Below are 25,187 nucleotides of genomic sequence, written 5' to 3' on the forward strand. Positions count from 1 at the left end.
TTAAACTTTATATTTTATTCTTGAATTTGATTTTAGGACTAAACTAGCATTGGATACTTTGTATAAAAGGAAATAGTTATAGAACATGATTACATTGATGCCCAATAACATGTATATCTCTCTTCACATTCCATTTTGTGACATGTGTATCTCTCTACACATTCCATTTTGTGACATGTATATCTCTCTACACATTCCATTTTGTCTCTCTATACATGGACATATAAATGTCATAATTTCTCTATGTTTCATGGAACATGATGGTCTGATTAACATTCTAGTAGTGGTGTTGGGTATCTTTTTGAATCCTTGCAATAATCGTATGTCATGTAGTGGCGTTGAACCCAATGCATGCTCTTTATTTGAGTCTCACTGAGCTGTGGTGGAATCCCACCTATAATTAATGATAATTTATGTTGGTTGGATGTGCAACTATGGAGCTCAATAGTTGTAATGGCATTACAACCACTAAGAATCAAGTTTGTGTAGGTTGCTATGAAAGGAGAATAATTGTAGTCTACTTTGTACTTGCCTCCATCTGTTGCCCAACTTGAACCATCCCAAATGGTTCCATACACATAGAGTGGCCTTGAGGGATATATAGTATGCAACTTAGGGCTATGAACAAGTTCTCTAATGGGTACATCATCCACAAAGTAGCTGCAATATTTAAAAATTGAGTTAGTTTTTCACATTTGTGAAACAAGCCATGGTAAGGCAATACCTTGGTACTTTATGACATCAAGCTCTTGTTTAAATGAGGTTCTATTAGGAAATGCTTAAATATTTAGCTTCAAATAAAGTGATCTAAAGTTCAATTTAACAGAGAACGTACTTAGCAGCTATAAATTATAGGCAAGAAGGTGATTGATCCTTGATCCTCAAATTTGGAACAAAATAGATGACAACAAAATTAATAAATTTGTAAAATGATTTTAACTAAGCTAGTATAATTTATCGAGACTTTTGTTTTTTTTTTTGTGAGTAGATCCTTCTATAGTAGCAACTTGAGTGCCCACCTAAAGGCAATTGGTCTGCCACTTAAAGGTTGTACAATTATGGCCACAAATGTCCCAGATGCCAATGGGAGCCTACCACGATTTGAACTCAGGACTTCCCGATCACAAAGTCACACCATGTTAAGCTAAATACCCAATGGCTGCTTATGTCCAATACCTACAAAGTGACCAATATTTGGAAGGGTGGTGTCCCCTTATGGTACTTGGGTGTGTATGGTGTGTGTGTGTGTGGTGAGTAGTATAGTGTATATGTATATGTATAGCCGGGCAAAATTTCTGTGTGCAACTAGGAATGGAATAAGACCGCATGAAAAAGAAATAAAAGAAGCTAGCTAATGTTGTTAACTTATCATGGGTAGACAACTAGATTGGTGACTATAGATGTAGAAAGTTTTGTCAATCCAAGTCATGTGGAAAAATGGGTTGAGATGTAGTTGGGTTATGCAAGTAAACTTGAAATCAGAGCTTATAATCTACCTAATTACTAATTAAGAGGATATTATTAAGGTCAAACGGAGATTAAATAGTAAGATCATTACACGATATGATGGGGAGTCCATAGGACACTGTAGGTGTGGGCGTGGGCGCTTGGGTCGAACCAGAGGTGCAAGCGTTGCTCTCTACCAATGCTAGTGTTCCCCCTCATGTAGAGGTTCGTTTGCAGAAGGTATCTCTCCCCATGGACCCTCCCTAGAAACTCAAAGTCCACCTCATCATGCTCTCCCGGATACAACTCCGTGTTAGAAACCTGCACAACTCATCAATCATCATTAAGCTCTCTTAATCTTCCTTAATCATCATCATCATGAAGCTCCCTCATTCTAATTCTTCCTTTGATCATAATCACACTGAAAGCCCTTAATCTTCTCTAAAAGAATCATAATTTATATACCTTAGTCACCCATCCTTTTATTTATCATTAAGCGCTCTTGATCTCCCTCTTTAATCACAATGAAGATCTTTGATCATCATATTTAAGCTCCCATATTATCATTTTTGCTTAATTCAAGGGATGGATTAATTAAGCATTCATAAACGTAATTAAGTGTTAATGGTTGGAAGGTCTAATGTAATTACATAGAAGGTTTACTGTATTGTTGGAAGTTCTACTGTAATTACATACAAGGTCGTGACCATGCGTTAATGGTTGGAATGTTTACTGTAATTACATAGAAGGTTTACAATAAGTAAGCCTTAAATGGTTGGAAGGTTTACTGTAATTACATAGAAGGTCGTGACCACGCCTGCTGAATAGTAGTTGTCAGGCAGTTTGATGGTGGCGCTGAAGAAGCCATACAGGTACGTTTGTTTAGATCGGAAGCCCGTGCCTGCAAAACATTAATGCAAGCATTATATATAAGATTAAGTGGACTTAGGCGTTAATTAAAGGCTAATGCAACAAGACTGCATGAAATATAAGATTGCGGATATCAGCTCTTTCCTGCAGTACATTAATGGAGAAATCTAAACGCTAATTAAAGGCTATTAATTAAGGATATATAAACGTTATAGATCAAAGGCTAATTCACCTGGACTGCATCAAATATAAAAAACGGTGGAATAATTACCTGAATAACGGTCTAATTTAAGCTTAACCGAGCGTTGATCATTAGAGAGAGAGGTGTGATCAGGCGCCCATGCATTCACAAATCCTTGCTTGAAGGATGTGTAAGCAAATCTGCCTTCCAAGGAAAGGCCTGGATCAGGTGGAATTAATTGCTGATTATTTGCATCAACAACGTGTTTAAGTAGCGCACTTAAACCTATTATGGCAAACACTAATCTTGCATAATTAGAATTAAACACTGCATTGAAGCCCTTGGTATGATTGCTATTTGAGCTACAGAAGGGCAGCTCCTCCATGGCTCCCATTTTGAACTCTAGCACAATGCTAGATGTGAGAACATTGTGAGATATATATATAATGCAAGGCTCATTGATGCACTTGGAAATTTTCAACAAAATTTTCGTAGAGTGAAAGCCACTCACCTTTGCAACATGTCAAGTATTTCATGCCTAAATTATCAATTTTAAAACATTACTATTATTTGATCATCAATCAATCTTCTAGTACAAGATCTCCAAAGTTCACAATCTAAAGTTTAAAACTATATTCAATTTGATCCCCACATAAACTTGTGGGCCATATTTGCCACCATGACTAAATGCTTATCTAGAGATTTTGAAAGTCAATTAAGTATGTGTTTGCCACCATATTAATTAATGCTTATTGCTCTTGTTGAAAAGGGTGCACTTGGTTGCTTATTTTCTTTCTCTCCTATATTACCTTTGTTTTTAGCTTGATTCACTTGCTTTACATGAAAACTAATTATGCACAGTAAAATCAATAGTAGTTCTTAACAAATTGCACAAAGCACACCATTGTACCACATGAAACACCTATATGATAGTTCCAAGTTGAAAAAATATATAGCATGTGAATATAATTCATCATTAAGTTGAGAGCTTTACTTAAAAGTAACAATGCACTTTGATTTGAAGATACAGTCAATGACCAACATAAGGATGTTGTATTGCTTGTCAAGCATTTTTTGGGGTGGCGTCAAATGTTATACAAACATGAAAGTTATGAACTAGGAGACAAAAAAAAAGGTATATGGTTGACTAGCATATGAAAGGAAAACATTCTCTTATCCTCTACTACTTATTATTAGACATTTGGGCTTGAGTTTGCATTTAATGTGTAAAATCATTATGCATTTTTGCATTTATGGAAAACATTTGCTTCTTATTAAGTGTCCTATATTACACTAAATATAACTCCACAAAAAATTATAGGCCAAAGGATGCTACTAATAAACTATCATACTTTAGTGACTTTAAAATGGACAGCAAGTTGTTACTTATGTATACAATACTTATAACTTAGAAGCTATGAAGTAGTCTCAATGAAAAATAGGTCTTCTTATGTTTTGTCTATAGTGCATTAAGAAACCATATCATTAATGTTTTCTCTCAACATATTTATCTCCATGACTAGATCAAATGCTTATAAAGAGGTGTTTGAGTGTCCTAACATTGTATTTGCATCTTAACAGGTTCACCAAAGAACATGTACGGTATTAAACACAAGGATTTTTTACTTTCATGGACTAAATACACGATTGGGTTTTAGAATTTAAAAAAGTTACAAAAATATCAGAAGTATTATTCAAAAAGCAAAATTATATGATGTCCTGATTTGTAAAAGGCATGTACATAATTGCCACAATTCATATATAAGGACTTTTTGAATCCCTTAATATGTGCAAATGATAGGTGTGAGAGATTTCAAGATAAGGTGAACAGAGGTCCCATAGCTTATGAGTAAGAGAAGTATATTATGTGGACCATGTTCTCACTTAACATAAGAAAAAGAGAAACTTAAAATGGAAGGTCTAGCATCCATGTGATGTACTTTTGATGAGATGTGTGAATTATTTTTAGGACAATGTGGCCTTAGCTTTCCTCACCTAAACGAGTGTACTTTTTATCTAGCCTTATAAAGATAAATATAAGACTTCACTTGTTTTATTTAAAACATTTTGACATTTAATAATAGCCTTGAGATCAAAATTTAAAAGGAAGGAAATTAAATGAAGAATGCAACACATTTAATAATAGCCTTGAGATCAAAATTTAAAAGGAAGGAAATTAAATGAAGAATTTAACACATGCTTTCTTTTTCTTATTAAGTTTATATAATGAGACTTCACTCATAAAGCTACACTAATTTTAGTTAAAACATTTTGATGTTTAATAATAGCCTTGATATAAAAATTTAAAAGGAAGGAAATTAAATGAAGAATGCTTACTTTTTCTTTGTAACTCATTGTAAAAATTAAAAGGAAGGAAATTAAATGAAGAATTCATGCTTACTTTTTCTTTGTAACTCATTGTAAAAATTAAAAGGAAGGAAATTAAATGAAGAATTCAACACATGCTTACTTTTTCTTTGTAACTCATTGTAAAAATATAAAGTTGAAATTTCAAAAGAAAGGGAAGAAGAGGGATCGGTGGAGTCTACATGTGAACTTTTAAAATAAATGAAACGATCTTGATTAAGGTATATTTCTACCCACTTATCATCTTATAAAAATTAGAAAAGGGTATGGTCATAGGGAGTTAGCATTACACTTGCCTACAATGTTGTGTGTGTGTGTGTCCATGTGCGCACATGCATGTGTAGTGTGTGTGTGTGTGTGTGTGTGTGTGTGTGTGTACACATGTGCATGTATGTGAGTAAGTGTGCATGTTTACATGTGAGTGTGCATGTACACATGTGTACCGGCATGCGTGTGTGCACATATGTATGCATGTATATGTGTATGTGTGTGTGTGTGTGTAGGTGTGTGCATGTATACGTATATGTGTGTGTGTGTACATGCATGTATCTGTGTGGGTGCATGCGTACATGTGAGTGTGTGTGTGCGCATGCACGTGCGCGCACGTGTGTTTATACATACACGCATATGGGTATGTAGTTAGACTAAAATTACAACCACTAGTAGCCAAAAAAAAGTACTATAAAGAAATAAAAGAAAGAGGAACATTGTGTTCTCGGGGGCTTCACCTAAAAATACGTAAGTGTACCATCATGTGAGTTCATCAAGAGGGGTATATTAATTTAAAAAGTTATAGAATTACATTTATAGGAGGGGTTTTTTAACTAATTTTGAAAAAAATCGTAATTTTATGAAGAAAAAGGGGTCATTTTATTCACAAAAGTATGTAAGTGTAAGGGGTTTTTTAAATGCTCCTTGAATGCATGTGATGCATAGGATTTCTTCATAGTGCACCCCCCTAGATTTTGTTAGGTTAGATATGCACTGCTCATGTGAGACCCCCGCCCCCTCCGCTATGCCCCCTTCGACGGTGCTGGTAGCGGAAGTAGCGTCAGCCTCTCGCGGGCAGGGATCCACACTCAGGGCCTCGCCCCACGGATATCCGGATAAGAGACTAGCCCGGCGGTTCCTCCAAAACTGAAACCGAAAAAACTTCCCTCGCCTGGAAGGCACGGGCGATTCCACCAGGAAATCATCTAACGGGAGAATTGATCTAATGAGTCAAGTCTTAACTAACCAAACTGATCCGACTGAAAGAAGAGACTTGCACTTGGTCCATAGAATCACCGCTTTTTTCCTCCTTTAGCGAGGCACAGACGATGATTCCCTCCCACAGAACAAGGGTCTTCTAGGACTTAATCTAACTAACATAACTTAATCATAACTATTTGTATCGCAGGAATCCCCCGATCCAGCCTAACCCCAACCAGCCAACCGCCCAACCACTGTATTGGTGGGATTCCTTTATAAAAATTTGGTTAAGTTTTGTCCGGGTACCGAGGAAGAGAGTTCCCAAGGCCCCTAGCCGGCATTTCAAGCAAAATTCAAGGTAGTCATACCACTTACACACCCAATATGAAATTACCATTTTAACATATTCGACTGTCTTTAAAACAATCATTCAATGAAATCATAGTATTACTGATCATAATCCTCCAAAATATCGAGTCCATTGTTTTACAAAATATATCATCCAGACTCTCCGTTGAAGACAAGCTGGTCAACCACATTCACAAAAGTCATTCTTTCGGTTTATCCATATCTTCCTCGACGTATGCATAGGTGTCCTAGCAACCGCGAGCTTGTGCATCACCTGGTCAGAACCCTTTAGGATCCTACTTAGGTGTCCTAGCACTTCACTCAGGGACTGCTTCGTCGGTCCTCACCCATCATACCGAAAGCACACCATTTTAACCATACCGAGGCTAGTCAAGACCTCAGCAAGCTTTGCCATGAGCAACATCCCTCGATGACTCCCCGCCAGCTGTTGCAACGAGTCTCTCCTTAGCTAAACACATACCAAATGCTTCCTCCAGCATTCTGACGTAAAACAGTCCTTTAAAGAAAACAGAGATTCTATGCAAGTAAAATTCCCGGTTTGAGATTGGCTCCACAAAACCCTTGTCCCTTAATCTAGATTTTCTTAATGAGAATCAATGATCTCTCATTAGGGTAATCTACCCATCATTTGATTGAGTTTCCAACTAGATTCTTGGTGATTTCGGTTAAGGAAAAACTATGCTAATTCAACGGTAGTCTATTCTTTGTGTCAAGAATTGGAATTGGTCATGAGGTTTTTGCTTGATTTAGATTCGAGAGATGGGCAAGTAGTTTACTGGCCGCCCCACTCACAGTCGTGGTCTCTAACCAAAATTATTCGGTTTACTTTTGACTTTGATCCCTAAGGATTTTCTTTAGATAAAAATCTACTGAACTTCTAACCGTAAGGAGAATTCCAACTTTATGAATTTCATTCCTTCCTAACCATAATAGATTAAGAAATGGTTCTATATGAGAATATCGAATTTTTATAAAAATACTCTTCTTCCATTAATCTAATTTTGAGTAAATATCAATTTGGTGATTCATCCACATAAAATATCTAATAATATTCTTTCTACCAATTTAATTATCAACCCTAATTTTCTAAGTGGATTTAGGGTGAAATTTTCTCTTTTGTCACCAAAATTTAATTTAAACCTTTCTCTACTTAAAATATCATAAAAATTCTTCTTTTAAATTAAATACAAATATCCATTTTTTTAATATGCTTAAAATCCCTCTTTTTGCATTTAAATGATTGAATTCCAAACGTCATGGGAATTTCTCTTTTAACATTTAAAATTTTCTTATGCATAAAATAAATTTATCTAAAATTTCTCTTTGTAAAATTAAGTAAAAATATCTATTATTTTAAATATGCCAAAAATTTCACTTTTACTATTTAATTACTTGGATCTCAATTATCATGGAAATTCCTCTTTTTGCATAAAAATGAATTTACCAAGAATTTCTCTTTTTTGTTAAGTAAATATTTATGCATAAATACTAAAATTTATTTCACATGAATATGATGAAAATCATTCTTTTTGCATAGGATGTCCAATCCTAGAATATGGTAGGAAGTCCTCTTTTAGCATTATGCATAAAAATAAGATATGTATTATTTTTTAAAAATTTTACCATAGCTTCGCCTGCTATTTACTGATAATTTTTAACTTTTTTCTTAAAAGAATAAAACATTGTAATGCAAATATGATAGAAGATCTATTCTTAAACTTAAATCTAAACTATGAATTTAAATCATAATTTTAACCATAACCATAAACTTAATTATGATTATTCCACTAGATTAAGCTATTTTCATTATTCCTCTTTTTCCAATTTGATAGGATTATCTCTTTTCCATTTAGAATCAATTAAAGTAGTTTTTAACTACTTATAAATAATCTAAAAGAATTAACCATTATTTTGTTAACATAAAAGTATAAAAATACCAGTTTCTTATTCTCTATCTTAACAAGCTTAGAGTTTGATTTTGAAATAAGAATTTATCAATGAGAAGCATTCTTTTGCTAAAGAATCAACCATAGGAATGACTATTCTTTTTGAGAGAGAGAGAGATATACATAAGAAAGCATTCTAATTAAGCATAAAGATTAACTTTTTCTTGATTACACATTAAAATTCTTAGGGAAAGCTTGATTTGAATTTAAAACAACCAATTAGAAACTTCTCAAGCTTGAGAGGGGTTGAGAAGAGAAGTCATTTGAGAATATTAACAAAAAACCATAAAATTCATTCTTACCTTAAGGATTAGCTTGCTTCTTTTTCTAGAAGTGAAGCCCCCAACCAATCAATTGGTTTAGCAAGTGGAGAAGAGAGCTCCAAGAGTTGTTGAAGAGAGAGAGAAGCTCGAAGGTCTCCAAAAGTAGAGGATTTTTAAGGGATAATAGAAAATATGATTATTTTAATGTAATATTGGCATGGTATAGCTCACAGATGAGAATACAAAAGAATGAGAGTATATTTATAGGTGAGGGAGGCCACTAACTAAGTCCAACTGGGTTCTAGAATTTTCCAGCTTCAGTTTGACTGAATTTGGACAAGATTTAGACCAGTTTGGGTCCCCTTTGATCCAGTTTGATCCAGGAGAGAAAGGAGAGATAAAAATATCAGAATGTTTTTGAATTAAAAAACCTTCCCAGACATGTGAAGGAGGCGCCTACCTCAAAGGTCCCCCTTCCTTACCAAGGTGCCAAAAAATTCATCGTTTCTCCAAAATATCTCATTTTTTTAGTAATATCTCTTAATTTTTAACTAGTAAACCTTGTACTCAGTTAACTCTTCATCTTATGTGACATTTACTCATTTTTGGATATTTTCTTTTATTCCTTAGATTTATCTCATCCCAACACTTGGATTAATCCTATTGGCCCATAGGAACCTTAATTGAACCATAATCCAAAAATTTCTAAAAATCTAGACCCTTAGGTTAAGGTCCCTTATATCATTTTTAATTGAATCCTAATGCACCTTGGAGAATTTATTTTGAAATTCTGTTTCAGAAAAATATATTTTAGATATTAGGAGAATTTTTATATCTAAAAATATCTCGATATTGAATTATCTCTCTCTAGAATTTTTCTTCTCTCTAGGCAAAAACAAGGAAAAATAACATTTTCTTGCATTCTGAAATAGGAAATGATTACAATGGATTGAGGTAAAGGCTTATTCATTATTCAGGCTGAGGAGGAATCTTACAGCTCATGAGTTAAAAAGCATCTATATTAATTTTAAAAAAATATTAAGAAAAAATGGATGTAAGGTAACTCCAATGAGATCATGCATCAATTTTAGAAGTAAAGGAGCTAACAATGTATGCATAACCATTGAAAGAGATCAAACATTCAAGGTAGACTTGATCATGGGGTTAATGCCTTGATTGAGTCAATGAGAGTCAAAAGAGTCAAAGCTCAACAAGGGAAAAAGATACTTGTAATGCCAAGGATGCAAGGACCAACAACTATAAGATTAAGATGTGTAATATGCAAAGCTTTGCTAAAAGGATTAAACACACCAACTATGAGTCAATGCTTTGATCAAGTCAATGAGAGTCAAGAGAGTCACAGGTCAATACAGTGATGCCAAGTATGTAAGGAGCAACTAAAAGATTAAGATGTGTAATATTAAAAGCTTTGCTAAGAGGACTAAGCACACCATCTACGAGATTAAGATGTGCAATATCTAATTAATGGGTGAGTGGACACACAAAACAAAAAGGTCATAGTTACAAGGATAATTACGATGATTCAAAATAATTACAAGGATAAATACAATGATTCAAAATAATTACAAGTCATTATATACTTTATACCACAAGAAGGGAATGACCCCGATATCTTAGACTTAAGGGTTTTTAGATTTTTTCCCTCGTATTCATCATCATCAGTACCACAGACAATAATAGCATCGATATCAAACTATTCATATATAAAAGCGTTGCGATAGGTGAAGAGTCGATATAAGCATCAGTATGTGAATAGACCAGATGACAACATTCTAAAAGATGATCATGCTACGAGATGTTCCTCATCTAAACCAAGTGAAGCAATGGAAAAGAAAGATTGATCTCAGAATTGTCATTCCATGAATTCTATGCAACCTTATGTAAAAGCTTACAACCAACATCTCTAAGAGAGGATGAGATCCTTCAAAATCAACCATCCTTAATGCCTCTATAAGTGAGGAGTGAAATGCCTTGTGATCAGTGCAATCACTATGACCATCCCAATCCACACTGTGCATACTAGGCACCTGTTTTTCTGTACTGCATATATTGTAAATCCTTTGATCATGATACTACAAAGTGTCCCAATTCATCAACAATTGAGTCAAAACCTCCATCTCCTGTGCACCAAATAGAAATAGTCCAAAGGGTAGAAACTGCTCAGGAAGCAGTTAATCGAACACTTCAGTGTTTCTATTATCATGGACCTCACAAAGTGGCAGATTGCACAGTTTGGAATACTTCCATGCCCATAGTCACTCACACTTTACAACCCATGTGTGAACGATGTGGCATTGATCACATGTTCAAAGATTTCCCACGACGAGTTGCTTCAATGCAACTTGTCTCACAAAATACAACTCTAAACATCGTAAGTGTACAAAACGGGCAATTGTCCATGGTACCCTTCAACACGCTTACAAGCCAAGGAACGAGAGATAGTAAAAAAGAATGCAACAGATAACATTTCGAAATGGGTAGAAGAACATTCCTTAAAGCAGAAACCAAAGGAGAAAACAAAACCCTCTAAACCCAAGAAAAACGAAGGACAATAAACTATCAAAACCGAAGTTGAATTAAAGGATAGGGAAAAGGAGCCTGTGGAGGACATAAACCCAAGAGAGCCAAAAGCTACACATGATGCAGAAGCATCCACCTCAAAGGCCACCACACACAAACCACAAAACCCATATGTGCGACACAAGATACAAAAGCCCAAACATAAAGAAAACCTAACGATCCAAAGAAAGTCAGAAGATGAAACAAGTTCTAGTACGTCACTGATGAGGATGAAACAAGTTTTGACTCTTCACTCAGTGCACCTCATAGACCAATCAAGAAACAAGTTCTAGTACGTCACTAAGTGAAGATGAAACAAGTTCTAGTACGTCACTAAGTGAAGATGAAACAAGTTTTAGTACGTCACTAAGTGAGGATGAAACAAGTTTTGACTCTTCACTCAGTGCACCTCATAGACCAATCAAGAAACTAGAACCTGCCCAACTGCCCCAAATTGAAAACCATGATCACATGACATATGCAGAACGCAAGAAGCAAGCTCAGGAGAGCATGCTTAGCATGGTTGAGTGTCTTACAAGATCACCGGTTGTGATTGAACCTCATAACGCCATGTTGAGATATCAAGCTCAACTAGTGCTACAGCGGACATTGATGACCCACCTGGGTGATAGCTTCCGTATCTACACCACTGGCATGGTTGGTGAGATTATGGGTGATATACGGCCAGTGGGATGATAAGCTATGTGACAGCCATTTTGGATTACTAGAGACTAGCATAGTTATAGAGCTAGCTCATTTAGTTGGGTTCACATTATGGACCGACCCTTGTATGTTGTAGTAGTTGAGTACTAACCCATATAGTGTGTACTCTTATCTTTATGTTATGTTGGTTGAGTAGAGAAGAAGAAGATAGAAGAAAATTCAGCTATCCATCTATCTCTTGTGTGTGTGTGTGTTTGCTTACTAGGGTTTGAAGCTCTCCCTCTCCCCCACATTCTCTTTATGGTATGAGAGCTTGGTTTGTGTGAGAGCTAAGGAGGCAAGCAAGAGGCAAGAACAAGCAAGGAAGGAAGCGGTACTACATGGGTAAGAGCACCATCATCTCTTCCCCTTCCTGGCTTAGATACAACACCCCCTGAGTAGCTCTGGTGGGAGCTACACATCTCCGATCTCAAGAAGCTGTCTTTCACGGGAGAGAAGCTATAGGGCACGTATATCATCCTATTGGACAAAATTTTTTCCAGCCAGATTCGCGTTTCGGGCACGTTACAGGCCCCGTTTCGTCACTACATAGTAATTTTTCAGCAGTTTTCTAGAAGTTCTAGTAGAGAACTATTTCTACTCGAAATCTAGTTATTGTAGTGCAACAGTGCATTTTGGAAGTGCAAACAAGGTTTGCACATGTACTGTTGATACTGGGTGTATGTACATGTACTCTAGTCACATTTGGTGACACACAGGCTGTGCTGAAGTACCGCTGCTACTGTGCAGTAGTTATAAGAGATATTGCTATATTACAGGTTGCATACAGAAGTTGTCTATTTGCAGGTTATTTGATTGCTGCACGAAAACATGTCTGATGGAATTAATTAGATTATTAGTGAGAAGCTGGATAAGAATAACTTCCATGCCTGGAAGTTTAGAATGACCAATTTCCTAATGGGTAAAGGATTTTGGGATTATGTAGGAGACAATGAGCAGCCTCCAAAGTTATCTAAGGAGTATGCCACTCCTACAAATATAAAGACATTCAAGGATTGGAATCAAGGTGCAAGAAAATTCATGTACTAGCTTTCAATTAGTGTCACAAACACTATGATAGGACACATACAGGATGCAAACACTCCAGCAGTTGCATGGCAGAATCTGGTTCAGATGTTCCAGACTAACACAAAGGTAAGGAAGTTGCAGTTAAAGTAAGAGTTGCAGTTAAAGTGGCATACTATGGAAAAGAAAAGCATGTCCATCAATGAATATGCCTTAAAGATCAAGGGCATTGTTGAATCCCTTGGGTCTATCAATGTATCAGTGGAGAATGATGATTTGGTGAGTGTCTGAATGGGCTTGGCAAAGAGTACAAGCCATTCAAGACCTCCATTGCAGTTAGGGAGAATATTCCAAACTTTCGAGACTTGATATCTATGATGATCATAGATATCTATGCTGATTACTGTGGTTGACCGACTACCCAAGGCTCATAAGTGGCCTATCCTTGTACACACACTTAAGTGTGGACAACTAGGTGCCCAAGGCTCACAAGTGGCCTATTCCTTATATAAAATGCTTCCATGATACATGTGTGAAGTATATTCACAAGGAAAGCTTGCTCTTGGACCATTATGGGCGCCCGTCCCCAAGTTATAGATTTGGACACCATTGCTTTCGTAGCTTGATTGTACATCCTTTTGGTGTGTCTAGCTTTGCTCTTTGATGTAGAATATTAGTGGCGGTGGCTATAAATCTAAGAATAGGTTAACATCCCCCCCATTTTTAATGTCGATTGTGTCCTCATGATTGAGTGGAAGACTTTGTTGTGGGGAGAAAAGTTTGATGTTATTGTTCTTGATACTAAGTGAATTAGTGAATGCTCAATGGTCATTATTCTAGAAGGAACGGGGAAGGCTTGCTAGTAAATGAAGAAGTTAAAGATCGGTGAGAGTACCTAAACGAGGTGGAGACCTGTGCGAGCAATCACATTTTTTTCTTCTTGTTGTGAGCTCTTTTTTTAAATATATTTTTGTTTATTTAGCTTACTTTATTTTTTGGCAACCACAAGTAGCAATGTTACAATGTTTTATTGTTGAGGTTAGCAAGGTTGTAAGGGTTGTTAGCAATGGAAGAGAAGACATGGGGGTTTCGAAGGAAAGTAGACACAATCATCAGAACGAAAGTGCGAATCTCGTTCCTCATTTAATACATTAAAGCAATGTTGTAGTTTCTTTGGTGATGCTTATCCTGTTGCAAGACTATTATGAACAAACTTGAGGAGGACATGCCCCTAGATTATTTGTCCCATGTGCTTTTTATTTTTTATGTGCTTTTACGAGAAAATATACGATGAAGATAATGAAGGTGAATCATTCAGACTCTTGATCTAGATGTAGCTAAATCAAAATTCAAAACCATTGGAGAGGATAATGAAAGAATTCAATCGGCTTACAAGTCTAATGGAGAACTTCTCTCTCTTTTGTGTTATAAATCAAGTTATCCCAGGATATCCAAGAGCTATGGGGGATGGAAGATGTCCATGGTCCATGATATGTGGAGAGAGAGAGAGAGAGAGAGAGAGAGAGAGAGAGAGAGAGAGAGAGAGAGAGAGAGAGAGAGAGAGGCTTTTAGAGAGTATCTGAATGACGTTTTGAAGTTTACACCAAGTACATGCTTTTATAGGCTCTAAGCCTTATCTTTTCACTTAAGGAAATCATACACATACTAGATAAATGACACACGACACACTTATCTTATCCACACCTAAGGGTGGGTCCACACACACTAACACACTTAGCCCTTTAGAGCCTGTTCACATACAAACACAAGTGGGTACACAATAGGGATACACATACACGATGGGTACACACAGAGGATCTCTAAAATACCCAACAAACCCCCCTTCAGAGCGATGGTGGAGTGACTTGAGACAACCTTCAATAGTCACAGTGATTTGGGCTCAACGGTGCACTCTAATGCTCCATCTAAGACATGTTCCCTACTACAAACTCAAAGGCTAGTAAGTGTGGTTTAGATGCTAGTGAGCTTGGCACAAAAGGCTCAAAGGAGAGAGAGAGAGAGAGGCTTTTAGAGAGTATCTGAATGACGTTTTGAAGTTTACACCAAGTACATGCTTTTATAGGCTCTAAGCCTTATCTTTTCACTTAAGGAAATCATACACATACTAGATAAATGACACACAACACACTTATCTTATCCACACCTAAGGGTGGGTCCACACACACTAACACACTTAGCCCTTTAGAGCCTGTTCACACACAAACACAAGTGGGTACACAATAGGGATACACATACACGATGGGTACACACATAAGATCTCTAAAATACGCAACAAACCCCCCTTCAGAGCGATGGTGGAGTGACTTGAAACAACCTTCAATAGTCACAGTGATTTGGGCTCAACGATGCACTCTAATGCTCCATCTAAGACATGTTCCCTACTACAAACTCAAAGGTTGGTAAGTGTGGTTTGGATGCTAGTGAGCTTGGCACAAAAGGCTCAGAGGCTCAACAAGCATGGATGCGTAGAGAATCAAAGGTCTAGGGAACATGTGCCAAAAGAGCTTGACAACTCATGACTCAAAAAATCAACCCTAAACCCCAGTTATTTTAGGCCCAAGGACAAAAGACTCCGAATGTCTTCAATGTGTCGAAAGAGGCTTCAATTTAGAAAAGCCCCACTTTTTGGTGACATTAACACTATGATTTGATGTAGATGATTCAATTTTTTCAAAAGCCCCAAATTTTGAGTGTCTAGAGGCTTGAATTTTGGGCTAATTGTGCTGAGATTTTAGAATAACCTAAATCATCGGTGAATGCAGAGTTTCAATTAGATGATTTTCACCTCATTATTGAAAAGCCCTAAATTTGATGTCGATGTCACATGTGCAAGTAAAGATAGGAGGCTGATGAGACGAGTTGATGATGTGGATGATGTTGAATTAGCTCTGGCCATGGCAGTGTTGGGCTGTTGATGTGGCAACTATGGTGAGGTAGTGGGTGGAGTGTCTATGGAGTGATGTCAGGCAGTTGGGGGGCAATAGCAAACAAGTTGAGAAGCACCTGGAGGGGCTATGCACGGTGACAATAGAGACGATGGGCGCTTCACAGGTGGGCGATGAAGAAATGTCCTAGAGGCAAGGAGATGCCCTAGTAAAGGTGCGAAGTTGGTGGGCAAAAAACTGGGTTAAGATGGCGTGCCCAGTTGAGGTGGTGGTGGCTGATGACGTCGAAATGGTCATTATCAGTGCATTGCCCACTGTAGAGCCAACTATGGTGAGCTAAGGCATACTTGACGAGGTGCACATAGCTATGCAGGAGCAAATAGAGAAGGTCAACAACTGTGAAGGAAGATGCACGACAACAAGCAAAGGCGAAGACGATCAATGCACGATGATGAGTTGATTATTGATGAAGATGAGCTACATATATTAGATACCAATGCACAATACTACATAGAGAGAGAGAGAGAGAGAGAGAGAGAGAGAGAGAGAGAGAGAGAGAATCCCAAGAGAGCCAAGAGTTATGGGGGATGAAAGATCTCCATGGTGTGTGTGTACAAAGAGATGGAAATAGAACAAGACTCTTAGAGAGTATTTGTAAGACTCAATAAAGCTCGATTAGATGTGTTTTAAAGCTTACACTAAGTACATGCGTTTATAGGCTGTAAGCCTTATATTTTGACTTAAGAATCACACACACATATTAGATAAATGACACATGACACACTTATCTTATCCACACCTAAGGGTGGGTTCACACTTAGCATTTTTAGAGGTTGTTCACACATTAATGCAAGTGGGTACACATAAATGCAAGTGGGTACACAAATAGGGGTACACATAAATGACACAGGTACACCCACAGAGTCTTTGAAATACCTTACATTTCAGACCGGGTCTTTTACATGCCTCTTTCCCTTGTCTAGAGGTGCCTTAACCTCATCAATTTGTGTATCTTTACTTCTTTTGGGTTTAGGAGCATGTGAGTCATTTTTGGGTTTCAGGGATCAATTTCTCTTTAGATCTAGCCTCCATTGGTTTAGATGAGGAATATTTTATTTCATAATTATCCTTCAACATTCTATTTCTAAATGGATTGCTTCTTTGTGGCATTGATTCAAACAATTTGAATTTGAGACTATGATCATGTTATTATCTAAATGGATTGCTTTTTTGTAACTATGACCAGGTTGTTATCTAAACAGATTGTTTTTTTGCAACATTGATCGAAAGAATCTGGATTTAAGACTATGATTAGATTGTCTAAAGTGTTTCTCTTTAAACCCATGAGGAAACATCACTTGATTTGTGTGTCATTGAGTTTCTTCAGTCCTCACATCATGAGTTCATGATTTTCATGAGCAAGATAAAATCCCTTATAGTTTCCTCAAGTTTTTGCTCTATCATATAGAGTTTTGTTGTTGCACTCCATGTAGGGCACCTTGCTTAAAGAATCCATAATAAAGGCTATCTTTAGAGTGTAGAACGACATCCATTCCTTGTGTAACACCCCTAAACTAGGGGCTGCAATGATTGTTGAGTGTTGAATTTGAGCATCTAAAGGGAAATTATGGTTGACAAAGGACTAGTTACTAGGGGAATAGGAGTCACCAAGGGTGTGACCCCATGTGGCACACTCGGAGATATATGATGGGTCCAATGTATAGAAGATGTGATTGGGAGTTGTAATTAAGAAGCATGGACCTTGAGTAGATTTTAATTTGTTGAATTCAATTTCGTCAAGGGAACATTTGATCCCCCCTAGTTGGCCCATTGCTTGCATTGTGCTGAATACTCCTTAATGAGCTGGTACATAATTCTCAAGTAGACACTAGTTTTTGGTTTTATATTTTTATATTTGTTTGATTTGTTGGAATTTAATAATTTGTTTAGATGTTTTTGGGTTTTGTAATTTTTTGAATTTTATGAGGTTCTAGATGTTTTTGGTGTTTTTTTTTGGTGCCAGCTTAGTAGGACAAGAGAGGTTAATTTGGGTACAAATAGCCTCTTAAGTTTAGTTAATCCAATTAAGGTCTTGGGAAGATGTCCAAAAGTAAGCATAAGTGCTAAAGAATGCATACAATTTAAATTTGAGAGAATTTGTCTCCCTTTCTTTCTACTCATATATGCACTCTAAGGTACAGTGGAGGGTGGGAAAACACAAGGGAAGAAGTGTCGTACCTCCAACGTAGCCAATAGATGGGCTGTCCACCAAGGAAGTATCTCCAAAATATGCACAAAGATAGTGCAAAAACGCAGCCACAAAACGCAGCCGATATATGAACCAATAGACTCCGTAGAAACTACCAAAAGAGGGCTGAGAATGTAGCCTTAGGTAGAAGGAGTATGGAGGAGTTGATTGTCCACAAAAACGCAAACACAGTGTGTGTAGCAAAGTGGAATTTTCAGCTGGTAGAAAGGTGTAGAAAAGAGGATGAATATGTACCTCAAAACACCATGAAGAGGGCTGAAGTTGATGATGAAAACGCAGCTAAGAAATCTCTCCACAAGAAGCCTCCAAAAAAACGCTACCGCATGTAGGGAAAACTAGTTGGCAATGTTTTCACCGCAAGTAGAGTTGTAGGACTCGGATTGAAGTGCTTTAAAAACACACTTGTAGAGGATGGTAAGGGGCTGGTTTGAAGCCTCTTGCATCATTGAATGAGTGCAAGGATGATGAGTAACGCCCCCTTTGAACATGCCTTACACAATCTAGGTGGTAGGCTACCCTTTGGATCTCATACTTTTAACCATCCCTCAGACACCATATGCAAAGCCCATCAACACTATCAAGTACAAGGTGCCACAAGCTTTTAAATATGCACCACCGTGATGGTGACTTGAGGGTCGATATATCACACAAGAGCCAAGTGAAATACCATCTCCTCTAGATTTCTCTCATTGAACTGGTCCACTCCAAGATCAAACATATTCGTTTGTGGATGCTACCCAATCTAGTAGCAAACAATAGTGCAGACCTTTGGCCCTATGCACAAGGTGGAAACGAACTTCAAGGTGAAGAACTGCTGCCCAAAGGGAGAGGAGAGAAGGGTTGCTTTTTGATAGGAAACCCCCACCTTCAAAATGATAGCAAACTTTCTCATTTTTACGCCTCGTATTGTACTCACTAATGACCCTTAAAATTTTGCAAGTATTTGATGGCCAAAATGCCCAAAAATGGGTTTGACAACCATATAAAAAAGGCCATTAGGAGTTCACAATTAATCCCAAACAAAAAAAAAAAAACACTTTTGAGAATTCGGTGCTTGACGCTAAACGTCAGTATATAACGCTCTGCGGGGGAAGGCACGTGAGCTAAAAGACCGAGCTTGGCAGCCATGCGTGGCAGCCAATTCATCTCCAAACAACCTTGCAACCTTTTCCTTCCCTCTCCACCATAGCTATGGTGGTGCGCTGCCACTGCAGTCTTTCCAAGCATCACTGCAGAGTTCCGATCCATGGAGGTCTCCCAGGACGATCTTCACCATCATCATCAACAACAACAACATCTACTACAGCAGCAACAACAGAAAAAACAGCAACTAGAGCGATTAGGGTTTCGCAGAGGGCTTCTTAAGGTAGCCCTAGAGGCTGTACCCCTGCAGCAAGCCCAGGCCCCTCCCTGCAACATTCGATCTGTCGCCATAGCCAATGTCGAAAATCAAGATGATCACCTCCTTGTTTACCTCGGCACTGACTCCGGCGACCTCTACCTCTTCACATGGCGCCGTCCATCTGCAGCTACATCGCCTGCTGATGCAAGTTCGCCTGCAGACAACCTTAACAACGGCAGCGACAACACGCTGTCTCTCACAAGTAAGAGAAACCTAGGTTTAACTCCTGTGGAATGCCTTTGCCCTCTTCCTCGCGTAGGGGCCATAGCGGCTCTCTTGGATAAGCAGGTGGTTGTTTTGGATTTGTTCACTCTCGGCACCTTGGAGGGGCTCCCTTCATCAAAAGGAGCTTTCACTCTTGCCAGGGCTTTTGGCTTCACCAACAACAGTTTGCAGCGTCTGAATGGAAGTTTATCAAGCCATGGCATTGCCACACGAATTGATGGGTTGAGATCTCCTCAAACTCCTAGGAAAAGTGTAGGCCAGGGACAGCTTGGTAGGCTTTTTGGAGCAGGAAGACTATCTGCAAAACGTGGAGGGTGGAGTGTACTGAGTGGAGACGTTGGGGTTGGTGCTGGAGTAAATGCGCACTCTACAGGAGACTTGCAGAGCAGCTTATCTATCAAGGAGAAATCCAATGCAGGCTCACAAGATACTAATCCAAGGACACAAGAAATTCCAAATGCTATGTCTTTTTGCAGTGAGAGGTTTGCTGTGGCGGTGAAGCAGAAATTGCTTTTGTACAAGGTTAACAAAGAAATCAAGAAGCTGAAAGCAGCAAACAGTAATGGCACTTTGATTGCTATCAAAATGAAAGAGAGGCTTGGGCCGGAGGAAGTGGTAACCATGGCTTGGATTGGGAATGTCATCATAACAGGAACATACCAGGAGTACATGCTGTTTTCTGTGGCTGATGGACAGGCGTCGCTTCTTTTCTCTCTCCCACAAGACCTTGTCAGTCCACCTTTATTGAAGGCCTTTCCGAAGGACCTTGAGGTCCTTCTGTTGATGGACGCTGTTGGTGTGGCGGTAAATGCAGCAGGGCATCCTACTTCCAGTAGCTTGGCTTTTAAAGAGATTCCGGATGCGATTGGCCAAAGTTCTGCGTATGTAGTTATAGTGAAGCGAGGTCTCATTGAATTATACCACCGTAAGACAGGTGCTAAGGTGCAATCTATTCTGCTATCTGCTGATGCTTCGTTGGGCCCACATCTCGTTACTGATGATGATGATGGGAAATTTCTAGTGGTTTCCAGTGCTTTCAAGGTAGGCTCCTCCTTAGAATGCCCTTTTTGCATCATGCAGATTCGGGAGTCTTCTTTTTTTGTACTTGTCTAGGATACATGCAGCATGTGTCGTAGAGTTTATCATGGCTTTCAACTTTTTTTCCTATCTACAACACATAGGCCTGTCTGCTAGAGCTCTGCTGCACACTTAATTTGTAGCCCTATTGGAACAGGTGTACTGTTTAGAAAGAGTGCCTTTGGATGAACAGTTGAAAGAATTATTGAGGCAGAGACAGTTTGATGAGGCTGTAGGATTGGCAGAGGAATGTGCAGTTGAAATGGAGGTGGAGAGTGCAAAGGAGAAGTTAGCGATTGTGCATGCACAGGCAGGGTTTTTATTGTTTTTTGATCTTCGTTTCAAAGATGCAGTGGACCATTTTTTGCAATCATCCGTGATGCATCCTGCAGAAATTTTCCCGTTTTTTCCAAATTTGATGGACCGCTGGCGAGCCATGGTAAGACAGTCAAACTATACTTTACTATGTAGGTGGGCTTTGTTATGATGTCTGTGAGCTCCATCTCCAAGTTCATATTTCTCTTTGTTAGATTGTGTGTGGTGACTGTGTAAGGTACACCAATACTTCTTTCTTCTTTATTTTTATGATTCATGGACTTACGTGTGTTCTTTGAGTCACTCTGAGACCTACTAATTGGTATAAATTCGGACTACAATGTGATGGTTTCTTTAAACTTTCTATCTGCTTATGAAGAACTTGGCACAACAGAAGGTTTTTATTTCAGAGATCATTGTTCATGCCCAAGCTAACACTTGGTTTCTGATTGGGTGTCATTGCAACACTGAATTATGACATTGTAGGTGCTGTTAGGTTGTTGCTGTTGGCCTGTTATGTGAAGGAAGATACGGGTGTTTTTTCTGTTGTAGCCTCTAAAAGAGGGAAAAAAACCCTTTTTTGGTCCACAACTGCCCGCAGCCAGCCTGGCCAGTAGGCGGTGGTTTAGGGCTTAATCCCCTTCAGTCCCTGCCGTAGCAAAACACAGTCCATTTGTAAGGTTTAACTTTGATGGAGGGGAATGGAAATCAGCCCAGGTTCCTGGCTTTTGAAACGCACAGAGCGCATGGTGATGTAACATAATATTTTCAACTGCAGCCATTTTACCCTTTCTTTCTTACGTCCAAGAAAGCAAATACTCTGCAAGGGGGGTTGTCTCTGCTGTTGGGACCCAGTTTTGTGTTATGCGTGAGTGTGATCATTAAGTATGTTGTCTAATCAGTTCTTTTCTGTTTAATTAACTGTTAATCAATGCTTCTGTGAATCACTTTGACAATTCCACGCTAGACCATATCTTCATGATTAGAGCCATCACATAGAGTAGGTGAAACTCAGAGGATGTAATTTTGTAAACGATATTACTGCTTTGTCGATTCCAGAAGGCCCTTGATGTTGTCCCAAAAGTGTCAGCACATTCATCCACAGTTTCTGCCCATGTCTGGTGTCCTTTTGGTCTCTTTTGCATGGCCCTTGATTGTGGGCTGGCCCGTATTTTATATATTTTTCTAGGATTTTTCCCAACTTGTATGGTTTTTTCCCAGTCGGCCAGCTACAGATGTAAAGTCGGCCAGCATATGCAGTTCCAGTCGGCCAGCTCTCCCCACCTATAAATAGGTGGGCTGGCCTCTCACTTTTTTTATCTTGTCTTGTACATCTTTTGCTCCCTCACTTATGAGATTGCTTGGGACTGTTTTGCTTCAGTATATTCAGCATAGTTGCTCCATATCTCTCTCTCTCTCTTGCACTCTCTATTCAGCACACTCTAGTGCCCCTTTGCTTTTGCTCTGTGCACTCTTTCATGGTATCATCGCTCCCGGTTCAGCAACTCCTTTGCTGCCCCAGATTCAGCCCTATTTTCAGCACCCTCTCCTCTGCGTTTTTCTCAGATTTGCAGCCTCTTTGTTGCTGCATTTTCTGGACAGCATGTGCTGATCACTTCCTCTTCAGATTGGCTTCACCACTTGCAGCCATAAGGTAATTTTCTGATCAACGTTTCATTCCACGTGGAGTTTGGATATAGGCGGCCTGTTTTTTCAGGACAGCATCCCTTCTTTTGCTGTGTTTTCCTTTCCGGTAGTCATTCCCTAGTGCAAAGGGGGATTGTGGTGGTTCTGGCTTTGGTGGCACCCCTGGTACCTGCGGAGGACACTTCTTCTGATTTTGTGCGTTTTTTTACTTGAGGAGAGCCCAAGCTACAGTCCTAGTTGATGCCTTTCCCTCTTGCACCCTCTTACAGCATATACCCAGGCCCTGTGTGGTTGCCTTTTCTCTCTATATCAAATCTGCCTTTTTTTCTTCTCTCTTCTGGTGGCCTCAAGGTTGGAGGTACAGTCGACAGAAGGTTTTGCGTTTTTTGCTACAGGAGGATTTTCGGGTGCTGTCTAGCCTCTTAGGGCTGCGTTTTGGTGGGAGGAAGGGACCTACATCAGCATTTTTTGATTTGGACAGTTTTTTTTATCTTATGAGGTTTGGTCCTATTGGTTGGATCAACGATGATAGCTTCAGATTTGGCTCCCATACCACTTTCTTGATATTTCTTAGATGAGGCAGACAAGTTGGATGGTGGTAACTTTCAATCATGGAAGTTGCAGGCTACTTCTATTCTTAGGGAGTATGGTTTGATGGAGTTCCTCTCGTACAAGAATTGGTGCGTGTCGGACCTTGCCTCTGCGGAGGATGTGTGTCAGTGGAGGTGTGTCGGTGGAGGAAGACTGACGGATAGATCTTTGGCTTTCTCCTCCTGAATTGTCAGGATTCGGTTCTTCGACACTTCATCTATGCTCCTGATGATGCTTCTACTTTCTATGTGTGGCAGTTGCTTTGTGACCTGTATGGTGATGCCAGTGATCGGCAGATGGTTTCTGCTTCTGGGTGCTATGCAGCCAGTGATCTTATGGATACTTCTTTTGGAGATGTTCCTGCAGAGCGAAGGATAGTGGGCTAGGTTTACTCACTGCATCTGAGGAGTTTGTTTCTCCTGTTGCCTTGCTTTCAGTTTCTGTGCATACTTCTCCTTGCCAGGATGATATCTCTGGTAATGTTTTTGAGGAAGATAGTGGGCTATCTTTCCTCACAGCTTTTGAGGGGGATTTGTCTCCTATTGCTTCGCCTCCGACTCTTTCTTCGTCAACCAGTGACCAGGATGTGTTGTTGGTCCCTTTGCCTTCTATGGAGGAGCCCGCTTCTACGCTGTGTGATGCTATTGAGGAGGCTACTACTACTTCAGTTACCACTACTGTGAATGTTCCTCTTTCCCTTACTTCGTGTGAGGATTTTGGATTGTGGTCAGGTGTGTCCGTGACCGTGCCTGGGGCACAGTGGTACTTCCAGGGATTGAAGGATTGGGATTTGGATTTGGTTGGGCGTGTGGAGTCCCGACATCAGTTTTTAGAGGGGGCAGTTGAGTTCTTACATCTGGCGATGTCGACCTTCAAGGAGATTGCTATTGTATAGCATTGGGCTACTCTTGGTACAGAGTTGGAGCAGATGGACTCTATTTCTTTTGAGGGTATTATCTTCTTGGAGCTATAGGCTTCTAGGGATTTCTGTGGCATTGTGTGTACATTTGGGGTTGGCACCGATATTTGGTGTAGCACGACGCAGCCTACATGGTTGTTTTCTTCTAGAGGAGCAGTGTACCTGGCAACTTGTTCTGTTGCTTTTGTAGCTGAGTTACTGTGGAGATTGCTTGTGGAACTTTCCTGGTACCTGTTGTTGCTGCATTCTTTTGTCTTTGACAGAGGACGACTTGGCTTCTCGAAGTTTGTTCAGCATATGGTGCTGAGAGGGGGTGTTAGCACATTCATCCCCAGTTTCTGCCCATGTCTGGTGTCCTTTTGGTCCCTTTTGCATGGCCCTTGATTGTGGGTTGGCCACCCTTATTTTTATATATTTTTCTGGGATTTTTCCCAGTCGGCCAGCTACAGATGTCCAGTCGGCCAGCATATGCAGTTCTAGTCGGCTAGCTCTGCCTACCTATAAATAGGTGGGCTGGCCTCTCACTTTTTTATCTTGTCTTGTATATCTTTTGCTCCCTCACTTATGAGACTGCTTGTGTCTCTTGCGTGGGGCTCCATCTCTCTCTCTCTCTTGCACTCTCTATTCAGCACACTCTAGTGCCCCTTTGCTTCCGCTCTGTGCACTCTTTCAAAAAGTACTGAACAGGTGACTCATCTGAGGTCATTTGGTCATAGTCACACTTATGTTGGTTGCGTGTTTAGTGAGTAAATCTCTATTTGAGAAGGTGCACAACATCACCAGAGTGAAACAAGGCTTCTACTGTTAGCAGTCATCTCCTGTCTGTATGTTACACCAGGGCCTGTGTTGTGGCTGTCCCCGCCCGTTTTTTGGTGTTTCTCCATTTTTCTTCACT

General features: G+C 39.2%; 2 protein-coding genes across 2 annotated transcripts in view; one reads left to right on the top strand and one right to left on the bottom strand.

Annotated features, from left to right (window-relative positions):
• Positions 1 to 67: 67 nt before the first annotated feature.
• LOC147639921 (putative xyloglucan endotransglucosylase/hydrolase protein 32) lies at positions 68 to 2,892 on the bottom strand. The gene is made up of 4 exons (XM_086822708.1): positions 2,588 to 2,892; positions 2,244 to 2,347; positions 1,559 to 1,767; positions 68 to 660 (listed from the first exon to the last, which is right to left on the bottom strand). Exons 1-4 carry the CDS (start codon positions 2,889 to 2,891, stop codon positions 270 to 272), a joined length of 1,008 nt encoding a protein of 335 aa, XP_086678834.1. The 5' UTR covers position 2,892; the 3' UTR covers positions 68 to 269.
• Positions 2,893 to 19,127: 16,235 nt separating this feature from the next.
• Positions 19,128 to 25,187, top strand: part of LOC147639922 (Vacuolar sorting protein 39) — a 70,978-nt gene continuing 64,918 nt past the window's right edge. Inside the window, exons 1-2 of the mRNA XM_086775346.1 lie at positions 19,128 to 20,784; positions 20,978 to 21,259. Of these exons, the coding sequence (XP_086631472.1) occupies positions 19,363 to 20,784; positions 20,978 to 21,259 (1,704 nt within the window). The 5' untranslated portion in view covers positions 19,128 to 19,362. The remainder of the gene's footprint in view (positions 20,785 to 20,977; positions 21,260 to 25,187) is intronic.

This window comes from Cibotium barometz, chromosome 3 (genome assembly GCF_041138505.1).
Source record: "Cibotium barometz isolate CiBa-2024 chromosome 3, ASM4113850v1, whole genome shotgun sequence".
Lineage (NCBI taxonomy): Eukaryota > Viridiplantae > Streptophyta > Polypodiopsida > Cyatheales > Cibotiaceae > Cibotium > Cibotium barometz.

Coding starts and splice junctions, on each gene's coding strand:
- LOC147639921 (XM_086822708.1), bottom strand. CDS start 2,891: ATGGGAGCCATGGAGGAGCTGCCCTTCTGTAGCTCAAATAGCAATCAT. Junction 2,348..2,587: donor TAAATTAGACCGTTATTCAG/GTAATTATTCCA, acceptor AATGTTTTGCAG/GCACGGGCTTCCGATCTAAA. Junction 1,768..2,243: donor GCGTGGTCACGACCTTCTAT/GTAATTACAGTA, acceptor TGAGTTGTGCAG/GTTTCTAACACGGAGTTGTA.